At 44.8% G+C, this 20,138-nt stretch overlaps 1 protein-coding gene across 11 annotated transcripts in view; it reads right to left on the bottom strand.

Moving 5' to 3' along the window:
* NAV1 (neuron navigator 1) overlaps positions 1–20,138 on the bottom strand; it is a 1,017,084-nt gene that overhangs the window by 56,050 nt on the left and 940,896 nt on the right. For all 11 annotated transcript variants that reach the window (XM_086923143.1, XM_086923142.1, XM_086923140.1 and 8 more), the window contains 2 exons: positions 8,742–8,904; positions 625–722 (listed from right to left, as the gene is read on the bottom strand). In XM_086923143.1, coding sequence (XP_086779269.1) covers positions 625–722; positions 8,742–8,904 — 261 coding nt within the window. The remainder of the gene's footprint in view (positions 1–624; positions 723–8,741; positions 8,905–20,138) is intronic.

Below are 20,138 nucleotides of genomic sequence, written 5' to 3' on the forward strand. Positions count from 1 at the left end.
AATAAATATATGATGTGAATTAGAAGGTTGCAGTAAAATTCATATCTGTGCTCATGATCAACAATGTTTGACTCATGGTGATGGCTCCAAATCATATCACGGCAGTTCTACACTGCTACCATCAATCCTGAACAAGGCATCCTTCCCCAGGGAACACAACCTGAACAATGCACATCGAAGACCAATCGTCGTCAGCAAAAAAGGAATCTTGCTTGCCGCACAAAGACATTTTCACAACTAAAAATTGAGAACATAAGTGCAGAAGAAGCGAGTTGAAAATTACCAGGTGCCTTTAGCATAGGCGAGCTGGGCCCACACCCAGGGTGAAACCTTCAGAGGGGCACAGGAGCTGCCTGCCATATTCCACCTTCGACCTAGCTCCCAAGAAAAGAATGCTTAAATGCTTTTTAGGATGGCTAAAGGTACTAGTGTCCTTATTTGGTTTGGTTTTCTTCTTCAGGTGCACCTTAACCGTCCTTGCCTAGTCTTAACCTCCAAAGTTATCACAGATTTTTGAAGAGGATTGAGAAAGAGCGCAGCATTTGGTTTTGCCAAGGGAGCGGTCTAAGCAAAGGCTGGCTCTGCAGGGACTGAGGTCGGAGAGGGAAAAGTACTGGCACTTACACCCTTAATGATGTGCTGGAGAGGCAGTCGAACGACTAACCGAAGAGTAACTTCTTCCTTCTGGGAACAGCCGTTGATTCCATCCATGGGGGATAAATCTACAAAGAAAGAGGCAAAAACATCAGCTGAAGCAGATCATAACAACGTCACATTATATTGACCACACTGAATAGTGCACCAAATTATAACCACAACACAAAGGAGCACAGTTCAACATAGTAAATCCACCACATCTTTAGAACACTCTAAAAGGTCACCCTAACAGTGGAGGATATTAAGACTGGTCCTTATGCAGTTTTTTAAATTTTGCATTACATTCCCAGCATCCTTTGCCTACTTTTACTAAACTACGTTTTTCCAATTCGTAAGGCTAGGTCCAAAGTCTATCTTGCATAGATTGTGCATGAATCTTCATGTATAATACTTAGAAGAAATACGAACAGACCACACTGATTGCTCCGCTTTAATTATGTCTAACCAGATGTGTCCGTCATGACATCCCCAAGGAGAAACAAAGCTGCCTGAGTCATGTAGTCCAAAAGCATGAATTCCACCTAACTTTATTGCGTGTCCATGAAGTTCCCCACTACAGCAGTTAGGTTAACTGGAATGTTGGTTTCCAGTATTCTTTTACTCGCAATTAATCTGTTCTTCACCAATGTGGCCCCGGGTGCAGGATTATTAAACATTATGAATGGCTCTGGATTACCCACATAAAAACTCTTCAGCACTGCATTCCATCTAACCTAGCCTTAACGAACAGAAAGTTGGCAAGTGCTAATGTGATTTTATTTTACAAAGGGGTTATTGTTCGCCTCTTTCCATTCCAAAGCCTGCCTCTGAACTTTGGCTACTTCTTCATATTCTCTATTGTTAATATACCTGAAATACTTGTTCAGAATTTCAATTTTTTTTTTAGATCCTCCAAGCTTTTCTCTTCTCATACTTCTAATTCTTCATTGTACCCTCTCTCCAGCATATTTGATGTACTTGCATTCTCTTCACTTTATTATTCTACTGCTTGAGCTTGATTTTTGCAGCTTGCAAAGAAATTTGTCTCTGAAATGGCTAGCTGGGGATGGATCAGGATTTTTAGGTCTCCCCTAGGCAGAGCTTGCGCGGTCTCCTCGAGACATGCTGTAGTCAGGTATGGACTTGAAGATCCTCCCATTTCCCGCCTAGCTTTTCAATTGGCTCCTGATACAGTCAACTCCATATGGTTGCTTTTCGTTTGTGAATAGGCTTCTCCTTTTGTAACCTCTCATGAGGACTGGCCCTTTTAAGTGTGTTGTCTCTCCTTGTGTTTTATTTACATTCTCTGAGCACTATTTTCTTAAACGACTTTCTTTTATCTGCTGTTGCAGACACCGTTTTCGCTTCTCAGCTAACACACACAACACAGCATTCGATTCCCGCCTAAGCACTTCACCCTCCCATCTTCTTTTCACGCTTATCAGACGCGTTCGGCACTTGTTTTCTTTTGATGATTCTGGAACATTTTCACAGATCCTGTAACAGAACAGGTTCAACCATTGCTTAATTGTATTGGTTATATTTATTTAATACAATCTGCTTATTTTTATAAAGCCTATGGCGAGGCTCGAACCCAGGCCCCCAGGACCAAAGTCAACAGCTCTGTACTATACCATATCCATAACTGGTTTCATTTTTGCTGCAAGGGCAGGCACATGTTCGAAGCACTTACCACACCTCCACCCTCATCTTTGCTTCCTGCTTTTAACAGCCTTCTAGGATGCGGATTAGGTCCGGTAAATCGAGTACGCTCTCATTCTGGTGTGTTTTTCCATTGTAAAATGAAGGGGCTTAGTATTCAAAGCTGCTGGTTGTTTCTCTGAAAATTCAAACTCTTGAACTCTAAATCAACTTACTGTATTCCCCGCACAGATTTTCTTCTCATATTCAGTTAAACACTCCAGGACATCCGGAGCTCAGCACAGTATAATGGTGGGATATCAGGCCGTGACTAATGCAAGGTGACAGCTCTGTTTGAATATGCCTGCCTGTTGTTCACAAAAGGTCCAATGAAACATTTGTTTACCTCTTAACAACTGATCCTTGTTCAAATGATAAAGGCTGTCTCATGGTTCACATTAAAGCAGATTATGCTCTTCATGGTGCGTATATGTTTATGAAAAGGACACCAGCTCATGAGATTGGCCTGGAGCTCGTTTATCCAATCCCTTCCCCCTTCATTCTTATTTATTCCTATAGGAAATGTACTGCTGCCTTCAGGGGTACCGCCACAGCTGCAAATCCCAGCACACAGAAAAGAACAAGAAGAAGGTTAATACAGTACTTGTGAATAGAAAGGAGTTTAAAATGATATCCTTCTAACCAACAGTGCAAAGTAAACTAAATGCAATGCATCTCAACTATCCCCCAGGTGAGAGAGAGGAGAGAGGTAAAGAGGGAAAGAGGGGGAGAGAGAAAATAAATGAGAGAGTACAAAACTGTTGTTGACAGAAGTTTAGATTTATTGTTGGTCTGGTAATGCAGTGTAAAAGCGGTCTGTTCCAGGGAATGCTTGATAAGCAGTCATAGACCTCTTGAGCGCTTACAAATGAGAAAAGAGAAGGCAGTGCTCACTACCCTATCCAAAGAATGGCCTCTGTGGACATCTTTCTATGGGCTAATAAAATGCTCGCACAGCCCACGAGATAGATAACCGAGCAAGAGAAAAATCCAATCTATAACTACCAAAAATAACAGCAAATGAGAGTTCAGGCTTCCGGGCTTTTGTGTACATATGCGAAAACAGCACATTTCTGTATCCTGAAACTAAATGAGATCACTGGAAGAGATCTCCAAACAGCTCTGCAAGGAGATAGACCATGTCCAATAAACGAGCATGTCTTAACAGCCAATTAGTGCTTGCCTTAGAGGAGCAAGCAAGAGATTATTCACAAGAGAGACTGATAGTGCCAGAAAATGTTACTACAGTTAGGATAACTTTGAAGATATGTATGACTGTGTGGGAATAGCAAAACAAATCTATACTTCGGTCAACAACAGTTTTGAACGCACACTCAAAATTCCTAGTGTGTTGCAAATCGACCTACTTCATGCATATTAATGAGGTAGGTTGCAATTTGAGACTCATTAGGAATCTCTGCCATCACAGAGATGGTTGCCTTTTGATAAAGCAATTTTTAATTTTTTTTTAAACACAGCACATTTTTTCTTAAAGGAAATAGAATGCATTAAAAAAAAATGAAACTTTACGGTTTAATTTTTTGAAGAGTGCCACGTGGTCCATGGGGCCACTGCCTGCTCTTAAACAAGCATTTGCAATGCAAAAGGTCTCATATTTGCAAGGGTTTGAGCAATTGGAATTGTAAGTGACAATGCCTTTTATGTATGTGTTTGGAAACTTGCAAGTGGCGTGTAAATGGGCACTTTGTACTTCTAGTTGTTCCTTTCGAGAAGCAAGGCTGGCAGTAACTGCGCCTCTTTTACTGCCAGCCTAGCTTCTCTGAAGCAAGGACTAGAAGTAAAAAGTGCGTGTTTACGCACGCTTGCAGGTTTTCAAAACAGATAAATAAAATGGACAGTCATTTACAATGCTAGTAGCTCAAACTCGCAAATGCGATACCTATTGCATTTCAAAAGCTTGGTAAATAAGTGGTCCTGCCAAGTACTACCACGCAACAGGGTTTCGACGAACACATTTTAGTGCTGGAGCTCACTTCACCGCAGTAAAATGTAGTAGTCACGCATTTACATAACCCCAGGACACAGATGGGGTCATGAGGCGCCCTGCTGCTGCAGGAATAATTATTATTTCAAATATCCCGCGCTTGCACTTCGATGCAACCAGCACAAATTCAGCTCTGCTTAGTGGGTTGTAAGCCCAACTGTTTGTCGCGTTTACAATCATATCCTGCCATCTAGTGGTGGCAGAGAGAATTTGCCACATTCTTTCAATATTAATTTGCTTTAGAGATCTGCAAGCCTTTATTATTCAACTGAATTATTAGCACATCAATTGAACAACAATCTGTGCTCTTGCGGCCGAATTCCCTGGGAGACACTTGTGAGAATGAGATCAGACATTGGGTGGGTATTTGTAACAGCAGCGGACTTGAACAACCTACATAACAACATGCATAACTAGAACAACCTACATAAAAGCGGGGGACCGCCCGGCATCCTGTGGATCAGGAGCCCGTTTTCCTGGCACCCGCTGCAGATCATTGGTCCCAGCGGCATCTCCAATTAAATAGATGCCAAGGTTTCATATTGCTATGTGTGACATTTTCATACTTTCAGAGTGAGTATGAGTGACATTTCAATGACAATGAGTGACACTATTAAGCAAGTAAAATTAAGCAATGAAGAAAGGGAAACATTGTAAATTAAATGAGCTTTGAGCATCAAAAAATTCTTTAAACTACTCTAAAGCACCAGAAACGCATTAAGCCTCAGGCTGAGGCACAGAGAAGTCTCAGGCATAGCCAAAAGCTAGTGCGCTGTAGTGTTTAAAATTTTATAAACGAGACTCCCTCAACATTTACACAGTTCTTTTGAAGATCTTCAAGGAATGGCCCGTTCAACTTGAGGTGGCGCAGCACGAATTAGTATATATACAAAATAAACAACCTGCTCTATTTTCCATCGACATGCTCCAATAATTGGTATATGTTTGACGCACTTTAGTTTAGCAAGCATTCATGTACCACATGTTTACATCTGGGTACCAGCTGCCTCACAAACATGGGCACTACCTTCGAGAGACACCTACCATCCTCTTGAGAGTGCTGAATTTAATTTCCTATTGTCACCCAAGTAAAGCACAGTTGAGCTGTTGGCTCCCCAGGGTGAGTCAAGTACAAACTAATAGGGGCAAACTGGAGCAGTAGCACGGACAACAGGTATTTTGGTTGAGTCAGCCTCAGGACCTGTGAAGCACACACTTAGTCACAGCACGCACGGCCAGCAGCCTCGTCGAGCCAGTGGTCATTATGTGGAAGATGATAGATCATGTGTAGTGGCATTAGTAAACAGTGTCAAGTGAACGTTTAGGCCAGAGAAATCATGTTACATCAGCTGAACTGAGAAAGGTGTTGTGCCGTGCATGTTTTGTGTGCGTGTCACTGGCCGCTATGTGCAAGTTTGTGTGTGACTGCAAGTGTGGGTGTGACTCGTGTTTGCGTGGAACACGAGGAGGTCAGAAGGAAAGTCGAGCACAGATTTGCAAATTGATTACTGGCAGCAACTGTTATTTTATGCCCCTCACTGTCTTCTAGCAGGGCTAGGCACACACTTACTTGAAATTCAGTGGCGGCCAGCTCGAGAGCAGCTGCATTTCATGTGATGCCGGCTGCCTGGCTTCCCTCTTCCTGGGGTGGCCGGCAGCCCGCATCATGCTTGCTCGGGCTGGCGGCGGGCTCAACTTCACAGTCAGGGGTCCCAGTGCTCTGGGGCTGCAAACGAACCACTCCGGCACCTGCAGTCAGTCCGGATGTTCTAAGTGACTCCGTCACCGCCCAGGCCGTGGTGAGACCGGCTGAGAGTTGTTCACTCGCAATGCAGCGAGCCGCGGGATTCATTACCACGCCAGCAGCAGAAAGCGGAGCTCATGAACAGGGGCCCATTTCTGAATTCAGCTGCTGCCCGCTCACATCACTGGAGGCAGCCCATGATTAGCGAAAGTGAAAGTAAGCTGCGCTACTGCACAGGGATTCAAACCAGTCTTTACATTGTAGCAATTAGGCAGCTCAGAGCGCGGCCCCCAAGCAGTCTGCTGAGTAGCACGGGCTGCCTGCCTGTGCAACTAACACCAGTATTTTTATAAGAGCAGCCACCACTCTGTTCACGGCGATTGATTGGCACAGGCGCTTTATGCGCAACTTCACATTTCAGTGCAGTGATGCAGACCACCACACTAAAAAGCGTTTTCTAATGCCTGATGCGTGATACTTGGCAGGACTGCAATTAGTAAACCTCACAGAAAATACGTTGTTGTTAAATTGGTTTGCATTTATGACAATATTAGCATCTATGCTCCTGGCTGAACATCCTATTTTAACTGGTTTAGGAGTAACGCAATCTCCTATCTGACGCGTGCGGTTATTTTAAATAAAGCTTTTCCTCTGGAGTTTATGTTCCCTTAGCAAAGGATACCTATAACAGCATATTACTCAAAAACAAAACTCAAGCTTTGTACAACGTTTGTCTTTGATTTTAAAGTTGCAGACATTTAGCATTTGGGGCCCACTAATGCTATGTCTGGAGGAACTATTTAGGCCTGTTTTTGTGAGGTGTTCGGTCTAAGATCAGTGCCTTATATAAGTTGGTACTCCCCGCTACCGCATACTAGCCCCACTGAATCCCTCGTACCCCCACAATCCCACCACCAAAATGTCCCCTTGCCCAGGGAGTGTGCCGATGCACTCAGGGGCAGTGGCAGCTCCTCCGCTAACGAGAAGTGTTGCCGCACTGCTCGTTGTGCAGTGGAACATGAAAATGAAATAATAACAAGAAGTTATTATCATTTAATTTTCATTTTCCACTGCGGCGCGGCGGGGCTGGCTCGCTGCAGAGGGAGCAGGAGTGGTTTACACTCTCTGCCTACTTGCGCATGGCGCTTTGACTGGCCCTTTAGGGCCGGCCAAACAGTCATGCATATTTGGCATGTTCTCCATGGGGCTGTGTTGCACAGCCCATTGGAGAACATGCCCAGCCTCCCCGGGCACTGCCTGTGCGACCAAACAGGCTGCTCAGACCAATCACAACGCTCCTCTTGCAGCGTCATGATTAGCTGGCAGAGTTCGGAAGCCTGAGTGCTTACGGTGCAGGCTGCAGGCAACAGCCAGGAAGAAAACAAGAAGATGGAGGAGAGGCAGCGACAAAGCAGGTCCGTTTTTTACCCCACCGCCCAACCCCCCCCCCCCCCCCCCCCCTCCCCCTCCCCCTATTCAGAGGCAGACACTACTGCTCAGGGGCAGCTGCCAGGCTCATGTTAGGGATGTGCAATATTGCAAGACAGGGGATGATCAGGTGCTGTTGGGACTGTCAATGTAGCAGGAAGGTATGCCACTAACAGAGGAGGGTTACCTTATCTGTGTAAACTAAAGCGAAACCGAACTAAATCCTGCTTGGTTCTGTAAGGAATAGTCACCTGTGTATTTATAGTGCTAAGAGGTCTTAGCCTGTAGCTGAGAAATCACTGTACATTTGAAAGTCATCATTTTAAAATTACATTACACACATAAGTGTCACTCATTTGGCTGCGTAGTGTCACACATGAGTGCACTGAAACCATGCAAATGTCAAACATAAGCAATCTGAAAACTTGGCCAGGCCCGGACTGGCCGTTGCGGGCACCGGGCAATCCCCCGGTGCGCCGCAAGGGTGGGGGCCGATTTTGGGCCCAGGGGGCCGTTTTTATTACACGCCCATTTTTGCAGCATAGCTGCAAAAGCCGCCCTGTAACAAAATCGGCCGAAATCCGGCCCGACAAAGAGCTCGGTCGCACCCTAAGGGGGCCGGCCGAGCACTTTGCCAGGGCCGGTTTTGATTCTCAGTCCGGGCCTGAACTTGGCAGATATGAATGAGTGTAGGAATTTGGTACTGTGATACTCGGGATCGGAATCTCCAAATCAGGACAATATCCCCCACGTGAAATGCCAGTGATAAGCTTTCTATTAGCAATGTGGAATTACTGCATGGACCAAGTACCACAGGGTTCTTTTCCGTGCAGTTATGCCTTCTTCTGGAGCCCAAACAGCAGCCATTTTCAGCCCACTTAAAGCAGGGGAGAGAAGGAAGGCAGGGGGAGCATGTGGAGGTAGGGTGCTGGATGTGTGGTCAGGGTAGGCTTCAGCCCTTCCAAGGTGACCAATGTTTGCTACCTCCTTACTGCTGCAGGAGTCCGGAGGGAGCTGGGCTGTGCTGCTGCCCGCAGCCCCTGCACTATGAAGAAGTCCTGTGTGTCTCTGAGTCTGGAATTATTGGTTCATGTATTTAAGGATCCATTAATTCCAGTCCAAGAGGTAGTGGAAATGGTGGGTGCTGAAATTTCACCTGGAGTTATCCCTCAGGTAAAATGCTGCTGCTCATAATGAAAGTGTAAGCATTTACTTGAACAAACATACCTGGGTTTGCAGAGTCTGCCAGACTGAGGCTGAAGGAGTGTGTGAGGGCCAGCCCCAGTGAGCGGCGTGGGGAGGAGGTTGCAGATGTGGTGCAGCCAGGAATGGACGAGGATCCAGGCACTTTCAGGCGGTCATTCTCAGCTTTCAGCAGATCGACTTCCAGCTGGGGAGAAAAAGTCAAGCGAGAGAAGGTCATGAAGTTAGAGCCCGAGGTCCGTTAGATTGGGTTCCTTCTCAGCCAATCTGAGGCCATGCAGGCATTTCTGTCTGTGGAGGAGGCTGGCCTTAGTCACTTGAATTTCGAAGCCTCACCATAGTAATGAATAATTAATTCTGTTGGGGAGACAGAAGAAGACGGACAGAGACCGACCAGGGGGCTACTTCCTAGGTATTCCCAGGTATCAAAATATATTGAAATAAACTCCTCACTCACTTTATCGTGACATGCTTTAGACACACCCTGGTAGGGTAGTAAGTACTATCAGGGTGGAATCAACCAAAAGGAAGGGAGTTCCAAGATAAAATCCTGCTAGATGCGCAGGGAGCCAGCTGAAGAGTTACAAAAGATCTCAAGGTATACCCAAATAATTCTTTTATTTATAGGGTACCTGGGATATAGGTTTAAAATGTGTTAAGGGTTCTTAATGAATTGAATTGTTCAATGAACCCTAATACGACAAAGCTTTGCCATATTCGGGTTCATTGAGTAATTAGAATGCGATACCTGGGCGTACCCATGAAGTAGCCTTCTGGTCAGACTCTGTACATTCCCTTCCTTCTCCTATTTTGCCCAGTTTTATTTGTGTAATAATAGTGATTTTGGGAGAATACAACTGGGCAGATTTTCTCTCGCTCTCTCTTTGTGAAGAGACAATCATTTATTCAGTTATCAGACGCCAGGCAGACACTTCAAAGCGACCGAGAGCTTCCTCACCATTGAGCCCAGTATGTGAACACGTAGATATCAATGATTGTAATTCGAGGAGCACGCTTTATCCCCCTTGGCCGGCCATGCGATGGTTTGTTATATAACACTAAATACTAATGTTTAGCTTCCTCCTAAGAACTCCTACGTGATATGTAGGATATTTAATGCGCAGAGGGAGCGGGTGATCTCATAGAATCCCACAATGTACATAACTACCTTTAGATACACACTCAAATGCTAAACAATTGAATAATCTTCGCCAAGTGTTTGAACACAAATATTCCCAGAGAGGAATCGATTATGTACAGTTTATTTCTGTGGAAGCACAAATTGATTGCAGCCTCTATCTTTTCTCAGTATTTTTCACATTTGTTTACAGTTATGCACACTTGTTTGTTTTGACCCGTTTTTAACTTAAGCATCAATAGTGAGGAAGACTGCAGAGTATTAAAATCGGACACATCTAGACCTTTCTAAAGAAATCTAGTATTTTATAAACAGAGCTAGGAGTGTGAAGTGCACAGGAGGAGGGTGATCTGCAGAGGAAAGGAGGAGAAGGGCATGCCAGATGAATGCTTCTCAATGAGCCGATGTGTCCCAACATCCATTCACTACCCAGATTAAGAAACTAGTGAGGTGGACTCTGCTTGGAGAGGCAGCCTGCAGTCTACCTACCCAGGTAAAGTACTACCAGTGTTATAGGATTTCATAAGCTTGAAAATGGTTTCCCTTTATGTTTAGCAGTATACCTATCACACTTTTGCTCTAACCATGCCAGTGATAGTTTTTACCACGACAGATAAATGTGGCTACCTGGCGGACCAGTGCAGAATACTAGGGCAGTAAATGTCTGCCAATGCTCGTTAATTCTATTAAGTCGCAGCTCCATTGTCTGGGCACACAAAAATTGCCCACATTCCTAGTTAAATCTGGAACCATAATAATAAGTATGCTTTTTCCTATGCTAGGTGCTTACCTTCCCACAATATTTAAATGCTAGCTAAAGGTATACCCACTGCTTAATTTGAGACTGTGGTTTCTGGTGCTCGGCACTGGCTCATGCACCAGTGTTTGTGACGGTCTTCCACAATGTGGCGGTGTCTGGCTTATTTAGAGATGACCACAACTGTTAATTATTAATTAAATATACATTAAAAATTACCATTACCTGCCGCTTAAGCCATTCTTGTAGCTTTGGGGTATGAAATAGTCTGATTTGTCGCACATGTAGGGATGTGATGGTTAGTAGTGGTCTTGTTACTATCACTGGCAGCATGGCAAGGCCAATGTGTAGTACAACCTGCACTTGTCTCCGGACAAGAGCCCTAGCACTTATTTTTTTGCACATTAAGCACTGGTACCCAAGCGAGTCGATGGTGGACCAAATGTGGTGTTCAAGGGGTGAGTCAAAGCCAGGTATATGCGTTCTAGGCCACTTATGAAAGTGATTCTGTACAATTCTATGGCAAATATTCTATTTTAGAATACTGTTTGGTTCCAAAAAAATCGGATCCCACTTCCTCAATTCGTAGCTTTATGCTACTGAAATAAAGGCTGTGTGCCTTAAAAGTTATCCCAAATATTGTAGTGTGAGAGTTTGGTCTTCTGGCGTGTTTGGACAGCTGTTTAGAGACAAATGCTGTAAACAGACATTTCGGATTAAAAAGACTATGATAGAATTTTATAGCATAAATGGGTCATAAGCCAGTGAATTAAATCTACAACAAAGATATGCTTTTAGAAAATAAATATCTATTAAAAGAATCGTGTGTTGAGGTCTTGATTTTCATGTGCTCTTAGCTCTCCGTCCATGTGGTATGTATGTATGTGGTATTTCTATAGCACAAACCTAGCCAAAAGGCAGCGGAGCAATGGACAGCGTCACAGAGCAGCAAAGTCAAGAGGCGCTAGGAGAGGGAGCTGCACTGTGGACTGTTCATGCCAGCAGCGTTGGTGCTCTCATTTGTTGTTTTCCGTTCACAGGCCTCCAAGGACCCAGTGCTCAGACATGCAGGTATTTCCTGTGATGATAGTTTGCTTTTAGAACTTCAGATAGATGTAGCGCCGGCATTTAAAATCGTAGCAGTGGGCGCATTTAGCATAACATTTTCCCTCAGTCCAATAAAAATACAAAGCCCTGGAGTTTTTGAAGTATTAGCCAAATTTCCAATACTATGCTCACCATCTTGAATTGATTGCTGTATAAGGAGGCACCTGGCAGTGAAAACCACAGCCGTGTAGAAGAACTTTTCTAAGTCCCACCAGTAAGATACCCTGGACCTCTGATCTCTTAGCACACAACGCACAACGGTCGCTGAAAGTTATTCAACATAAGGTTAAGACCGCTGCAACTTTGCTTAAAGTTGATCAATTTTTTGTATTGTTGAACCATTTTAAGGCAATGATATATTTAATGGGTTGGGGTGGTGCCTTAAGAGGTGACTAACCTCACAGTGTCCGGTTAAGTCTGTATATGGGGATAACACTCAACGGGTTACGAGGAAACGGCATTCAAAATACAGTTAAAGATATTTTTTAGTGGAAGTTTAATGCTGTAGCTTCCTATGTTGAGCAGAATTAGACTATTCCGAACCATCAGCTCCATGGCATGCAAGGAAACTGAACACAAGGGTTTTAAAACTTACAACAACAAAAAAAGACGCGAAAAAAAGACGCATTTAGGTGTATCAGGATCCAGAGAGTTTAACATCTCCTGTTGGCATCCACAGAAAACAAAACACACTTATCAGCGCTGCCAACTGAGGGGGCACCATGGTGTATTAATGAGATGCTGTTATACTCTACACAGACATGGGAAGCTATCAAATGAGTAAATAATAGTCTGTGAGAAATGGGGCCTTGGGTGGACTTACACAGAGAGTCCTAAAATAACGTTATCCAAGCAAGGTCCAAGGGTTTGACTGACTGGCAGCGGTAATGACCTCTCTTCGTTCAAATCACATTATCTCCCTACACTTTCATGGGCGAACAAGTGGCACCCAAGAGGCATATCAAGAAACTTCAGAACACTACTCATCATGAGATCTAAGACCACTGCCAAGCGAGATAAGTATTAGACGTAGAATGGTGTGTATGTAACACGGGTAGAGCTTCTAATAAATGTCAATTGGCCGCTATGTATTTAAACTCAGAATTTAATTTAGTGATGCAGAAGCATGTGGCAGAGTCTAGCGACGTGCCCAATTAAAATATCACAGACAGATTATTATTGGTATTTGTGAAGCGCATGGATACCCGGAAGTATCCCAGCGCGGAGTAGATACGAGTGGGTGGGAAGGGCTCTAGATGAACAGCCAGGTCTTCAGTTGTTTGCGGAATTTCGGGTAGTTGGGTTCGCTACGTAGTTGCAGGGGGAAGGTGTTCCATAGTCTGAGGCGTTGAGTGAAAAGAGCCTGCCATCGCTTCTGGCCTTCTTAGTACTGGGAATAGTCGCTAGACTGAGTTCATTCGAGTGGAGTGCCGTATTTGCTCTATATGGTTCGATCATCACCGTGTTGATTGGTGGCCCCTGATCATTAATGAACTTGTGTGCTATGCAGAGTGCTTTGAAATGTACTCAGTGCTGCACAGGGAGCCAGTGGAACGAGCGCAGTGCCGGTCTTGCTGAGCAACGAGTGGTGGTATCAGTAAGCAACCTTGCAGCACAGTTCTGAATGACCTGTAGTTTTGAGATGACTTCCTTAGGGGCCCCTAGGTAAAGGGCATTTCCATAGTCCAATCTGGACAAAATAAGGGCCTGGGTGACTAATCTTTTAGCGAGAGGGGGTAAGAGAGGGAGGACTTTACGAATAATTCTGAGAAGGCCGTAGCACAAGGCAGCTGTCTTTCTTGCCTAGGTTTTAAAGGAGAGGTTCTGGTCTAGCCATATTCCTAGACTTTTTATTTCTGTTTTCGGGGAGGGCAATGAACATATTGAGGATGGCCGGAGGGTATTTACACAGAGGCTCGATTGGTCATCCATGATCAGGAGTTCTGTCTTCTCCCCGTCGAGTTTCAGGTGGGAGAGACTCATCCACTTTACTACCTCCTCCAGGCAGGGTTGGAGGCCCTCAGCTTGTTGGCAGGGGTGGCTCAGCGCTACAACCAATTGGGTGTCGTCCACGTAGGTAACCACGTGTATTCCAAATGAGAATACTATATCAGCTAGTGGGGCCATTTATGCGTTAAAGAGGGAGGGGCTAAGTGAGGAGCCCTGTGGGACTCCGCACCATAATGACATGATTCATGAAGTGAGGTTGTTTTGGAAGACCTGAAAAGATCTTCCTTCTAAGAAGGATTGCAGCCATGTTACCGCTGTTCCAGACTCCCTGCAACCCTAAGGCGGTGGATCAGGACACAGGGGTTAACCGTGTCAAAAGCCGTGCTTAGGTCTAGAAGGATGAATGCAGCTGTACCTCCTGCGTCCAGGATTTTCCTGGTTTCCTCAACTACTGATAGAATGGAGATTTCTGTCCCCTGACTGGGGCGGAAGCCCATTTGAGAGGGGTGAAGGGCTCCACTACTTTCGAGGAAGGCCTAAAGTGCCCTCTTGGCATGTTTTTCTGCTAGTTTACTTATGCCCGGCAGAAGTGAGATGGGTCGGTAGTTGCCTAGATCCGTGGGATGGAAGTTAGTTTTTTTTAGCAGGGCGCGGACCATTGACCTTTTCCACTCGGAGGGAACCGTACCAGTGTCGAAGGAGGTATTGATTAGTTGAGTTGCCATAGGGGCAATGGTAGGTCCGACTAACGCTAGGATAATGGGGGGTGCGGGATCTGAGGGGAGGCCCTTTTTAATGATGACAGAGAGGAGAGGAATGATTCCTGCATGAGAGGTGGGAAAATCCTCAATTCCGGTCTGCCCATTTGTGACCTGACAGAAGTGTCTATACATGGAGTGGCTATGTCCGAGTTTTCATGAGGCGAGTGTTTGAGGATGTTCTGGATTTTAGTGGAGAAAAAGTTGGCCAATTCGTTGCACCGGTGACTGGTGGTGTTAGAGGGGGCCAAGGGATCAGGATTCTTCTTAAGTTTAGTGGCAATATGGAAAATTTCTCTGATGGAGTTACTGGCTAATGAGATTTTTCCTTCGTAGAAGGAGGCCTGGGCCGCTCTAATTTCATTTTTATAATGGCGTATGGATGCCCTATGCTCTAGCTTTTTTGTCGGGGAAAAATCTCTCCTCCATCTTCTCTCTGCTTTTTTGCACTGTTGCCTTAAAGTGCAGGGTTTGGGGGTGTAGCATTGGGAGCGTGTGGGGCCCGTTTTCTTATGGGTGGAGACTTTTGGGAGCACCAGGTTGAGGGACCTCTCGATCCAGTCATGAAAAGTCTGGTTGTTGAGGGTCCGTTGCGGGGCTAGGTTGCGATTTGTTCAGTTCCGATATCCATCTCTTTGGAAAGTTTGGACCAGGGTCGGAATAGTGTGCGCAGCGGGAGGGGGGGGGGATGAGCAGTTTTTTGGGGGGGGAGGGGGGTGTCCAGAGAAGGGGCATTAAGAAATGGTCTGACCATGGAAGGGGGGTGGAATTATTGCCTACTAGGTTTTATAAGTTGGAGAAAATGGGGTCTAGGAGATGGCCTTTTTCGTGGGTGGGGAGAGAAACCTTTTGAAGAAGTCGGTACATTGCTAGGTCCTGGGGTAGTTCGATGGCCGATGCGGACATGGGGGTCAATAAAGTGTAGGTTAAAATCCCCCAAGAGAGTAGAATCGGGCACGAGACTCGCGAGGGTACCTGCTGTTTCTAACACTGTTTTCATGAACTGTCCTGTTGCCCCGGGCGGACAATAGATAAGGATACCGGAGAGTGTGAGGGAGGGGGTAAAGTCCATCACAAAGTGTGTGCTCTCACAATCTGGGAGCAGGTTGCCCAGCAAGTGGCAGGTTAGATGGTCCTTATATATGATGGCAATTCCCCCACCCTTTCCAACCCTCCTGTCCACACTCTGGATTAGATATCCTGGAGGTATGGTTTGGACGATGTCTGGCTCAGAGCTTTCGTTAAGCCAGTTTTCTGTCAAGAATAGAACTTCAGGGGCCTCGTCAATTAAGGGGATGGAGATTTCGCTAGAGTGTTTGGGTAGGGATCTGCAGTTGAGCAGAAGAAGTTTGGATGTTGTCTTGTGGCAGGGAGGGTGTCCGAGGGTGAGGGGATCTCGAACTGACACTGAGGGCATCTATTTTGGGAGTTCTGGATTGAGATTGAGTGCGCGCAATTTTGCTCCAGGGGTTTGTTCAGGTCTTTTAGCTGAGAGGGGCTATACTTATGCCCGTAGTGTGTTTGGGGTGCAGGAGTTCTGGCCCCCGGTCCCGTTCGGGCGGGGACGGGCTTGCCTTTGGCGCGCCCGTTGCGCGGGTCCGCTTCCGAATGGGACCAGGGGCAGATCCCCTGCACCCCGGACACCGAACGGGTGTAAGTGTACCACATCTCAGCTAAAAGACCTGAACAAGCCCCTGGAGCAACATTGTGCGCACTCAATCTCATCCAGAACTCCCAAAATAGATGCCTTCAGTGTCAGTTCATGAAGGGGAAATTTTGTCAAAATGTCAGTGACATTTTGACAAAATTTCCCCTTCATGAAATTGTGAACTTTCAAAGTTATCAAAACGTTTCGATCACAAAAATATTTTCAAAGAAGGATCATTTTTAGGCTCGATACTGTTACAGGTAGCCCTTAACTCTGGCCTTAAATGCAAAAACTATTGAATTTTTCATTTTTCCACTCACTATTTTTTGTATTATGTCAGAACGGTTGCAAAGTACAGACTTAAAAAAATGTAGAAGACAATTCCATCTGTTTAGCACATCCAAAAAGGGATTTGAACCTGGTTCACAGAAGATCACAGACACTGCAATAGATACTCTAGAGGACAACCTTTCTCAGCAGCTGAAAGTCACAGGCTTCCGGTCATACATGAAGTGGTGCAACTTTAACCCCTGCAGCCCCTGCAATGCAGGGTGGCAGGGGAACTCCAGGGAGACCTTTCCACACGGTGTACGGGCAGTGGGCCCAAGGCCTGAGAGCTCCTGAGTGGGTCCAGAGCATGGGGGGCTACCTTCATGTACTTTGCAAGGTGGCCCCATTACGTTTCGTTACGCCACTGCTCACATGGCTCACCCATATCCCAGGGAGCTATTTTCCAGCAGACCCAGCAGCCCCAATGCTGCAAGCACAACAGATTTTGTTTCCGTGGAAGCCATGCTTCGCGGAGCTGCATGTGATTGCAGAGACAAATTTCTGCAGTGCTAGCAAATGTTGCCTTTTGGGCATTAATGCTTTCCTGCAACAAACGTGATCAATGTCAGCTGGCGCTGTGCCACTTGGTGCCGGAATACTGTGCGGATGCAGACGATGGCTTGAAAGGGGCTGAAGTACAAGACTAATAGATAGAATTGATCACGGCTAATGGAATCAGCAATCTTGATTTCTGATCTATTTAAGTGAACATGCAGCGCTCATTCCAGTATCACTGCTGTAAAATGTGGATAGTCTGAATGTGCAAATTCAGAGGTCCAAATGGGAGGAATCGGAGGTGCACAAGCCCATACTATTTTTGATTTATGAATAACGGTTCCCCTACTTTTAGTAAAAAGACAACCATCACGGTTATTTATAATAATTTAAGTACTTTAGTTGAAGTGTCATTCAGTGAGTTTCCTGCCCTATGAAACAAACCGTGCAGACTGCTAAACAAGCCCTCCTGCCATGGTGCCTGCGTAACTTAAAGAAATGCAAATGTACACAAGTTCATTCAGCAAATGTAAAGAGTGCTTGGGAGCCAGTGCTGGCTTTAATTGATCGAATCATTCAAAACCTTGTGATGAAAAATATGTATTATTTTAGAGTGGTAGAGCAAAGACTTAACAACTGAGCTGTGAAGTGCATGCTTTTAATTTTAAGCGGTAATATAGTAATTACTGGTGATAATGTAGAGGAGCAGTTAAATAATAAAAGATCCCAAACTCGATTTTCCAGATTTTTTCCTACTCTTTCACCTTCCTGCCTACTTATACATGAGACATTTGTCAGAGTTAGGATACGATGCAACTTTACTAGGGATTTGAGCCTCGTATGATTACATTTAGGGGCACAGAGTACTAATGCGTGGCGACTATGCTTGCCCTACCCAGGAAAGGAGATCTTAGAACAAGGTATTTATTAAATATTTTTGGGGTAAAACTGATGGTTAGGGGCATTGCCAGATCTGTTAAATCAATGGTGACTAAGACCATGTGGTTTTGTTAGCAAACATTCCCTGAATATTTTAAAGTAGCTCCTGAACGGAAATGGGCATCACCTGTCACCAATGCTAGCCTGCCCAACCACCGCAGCGTAAGTGCTTTTGCGTTCCTTTTATAGAAGGTCGCTACCCCTGGTTCAGAATAATCCCAAATGTTTGCTTTGGAGCCAGTTCTCGTTTCACAACTGCTGCTGAAATTTCCTCATTTGCCTTTGCAGACAGGATTTCAGCAAAGATATATTTGACTGTGCCAGTATTTTTAACATTTTGGCAGGCTGTGGATTCTTGTCCCGGCCTGAGGCAATACAATACTTGGTATTGGCAAAGCAGCATGTCCTGTTTAACACCTTGGACGCTGCGCACATTCCCCCGAGGTGCGTGCAAATTCATGAGTGGGTGGGGTTCGGACGGCGCCCGACGCACGCAAGGGGTTAATACAATTTCCAAACTCAAACCTTCCACCCAGTTTCTGGATGTGTCGAACCCATTTTCAGGATGCAATTAGAACTATTCTAGCCAAGGATCTGCATACGCATTTAGCACCATATGGACTAATCTTTTTGATGTTTCCCATAGGATGTTCCCAAACTGGCTGGAACATGGCTGACTCAAACAACACTAGCAACTTTCATTTTATTCCCATCCTCTCTTTTCTCAAACATTGGTGAAATTTGTGGAAACAACCAATGGAAAAAAAAGCAAATAAAAACAATCTCCTGGATTATCTTTAATCAGGTTTTATGGTGAGGGGAACTACAAGCCAGCTTACAAAGGATTGTAATACCCTCAACAACCTCCACAACAGTGATGCCTCATCAGGGGCCGGATTTCACAGACACATCCAAATAGATCTCAATAGATCAAGATGAGTGGGTTTCGCCTCGAACTGCATTGCTTCACTTCAAGGAGCCCTCAAGTCTCTAGCCTAGCACCTGCTCTTTTAAACCCATATCCTGACCTTCTCCATTATTAAAGACTCAGGCATATTGGACTCTAAATATGCAGAGTGAACAACAAAACAGGGTTCCTTCTCCTCTCACCCCACTTCTCTTCTGCCCAAAATGGGCTGCAGGCCACTAACATCCTAGACCAGTGGTTCTTAACATTAATAGATTAATAAAGTGGATATAAATAAGAAGTAAAATTAAAACATTTAAAAACGTTCTGTAAATAAGAAGGAATTTGAAATGGGAGTGCAAACATTAAGTTTGTATCCTCAGATTGATTTATGGGAGCAGTGCAAGTGCATCAAACAGAATACAGTATGAATAATAAGGACCTCAGGTGAATTTAGAAAAGCTCCAACCTTCCCAATAAAATTAAACTTGATATTTTTATATACGTGGTTGTGAATTAAATAAAAGATTCAGCATTTGCGTTTATTGGATAAATGCTTACTTCTGTATTGTTGCGGAAACGTTTTGTGGATCAAATCATCAAAAATGCTTTGGTCGGGGTCCCTGTCTTCCAGTAATGACTATTGCACTGAATCAGAACAAACGGTGTACAAATCATGGGGCGGGTCAGAGATTCACTTTAAGGTCTGGGAGAAATGGACGACTTACTCAAACACTATTTCTTAAAATACCTCGCTGAGGTAAGGAATGAGACTGAAAGGGTGGAGGCACATCAATGGACTCCTCCTGCCAAGAAAGAAAATGGTAAGTAAAATCTAAGAGCCCTTTGTCTGCCTGGAAAATCTCCAACAGATGAGCTCCACAGGGGTTTTAACTTACTCCTGAAACTGTTCATTACATTTGGAAACCAGATGGATTTCAAAGATGAACCAAATATGTAAAGAGTTTACATAATGACTGGTGTGAGCAAAGAGACATTCAATACGCAGACTTTAAAAGAGGAATAACACCCTACAGCATAAAAGCAGATGCACATGGACTATCTGCTGATCCATTCCGTTACATAGGAAGAGGAAGTTTATTTAATCTTTACAAGGACATTTCTACCTCAACATGGCTGTAATACTGTATCCTGGTTTCACACAACACACGTCGTGAGCAGACTTCACGGCGCGGGGATTCGAGCCGCCCTAGACTGGATCCTATCATTTCTCTCTGGCAGAACCTAGAGGATTTGACTCCCTCGCTTCCTCTCTGAACCCATGGAAATCAACTGCTGAGTACCCCAGTGATCTTCACTCTGCCCCACGCTCTTCAACATCTACAGGGCACCTCTCGCCACCATCATCAGACAGAATGGGCTCAGGATAGT

Source organism: Lissotriton vulgaris, chromosome 5, assembly GCF_964263255.1.
Source record: "Lissotriton vulgaris chromosome 5, aLisVul1.2, whole genome shotgun sequence".
Classification (NCBI taxonomy): Eukaryota; Metazoa; Chordata; class Amphibia; order Caudata; family Salamandridae; genus Lissotriton; species Lissotriton vulgaris.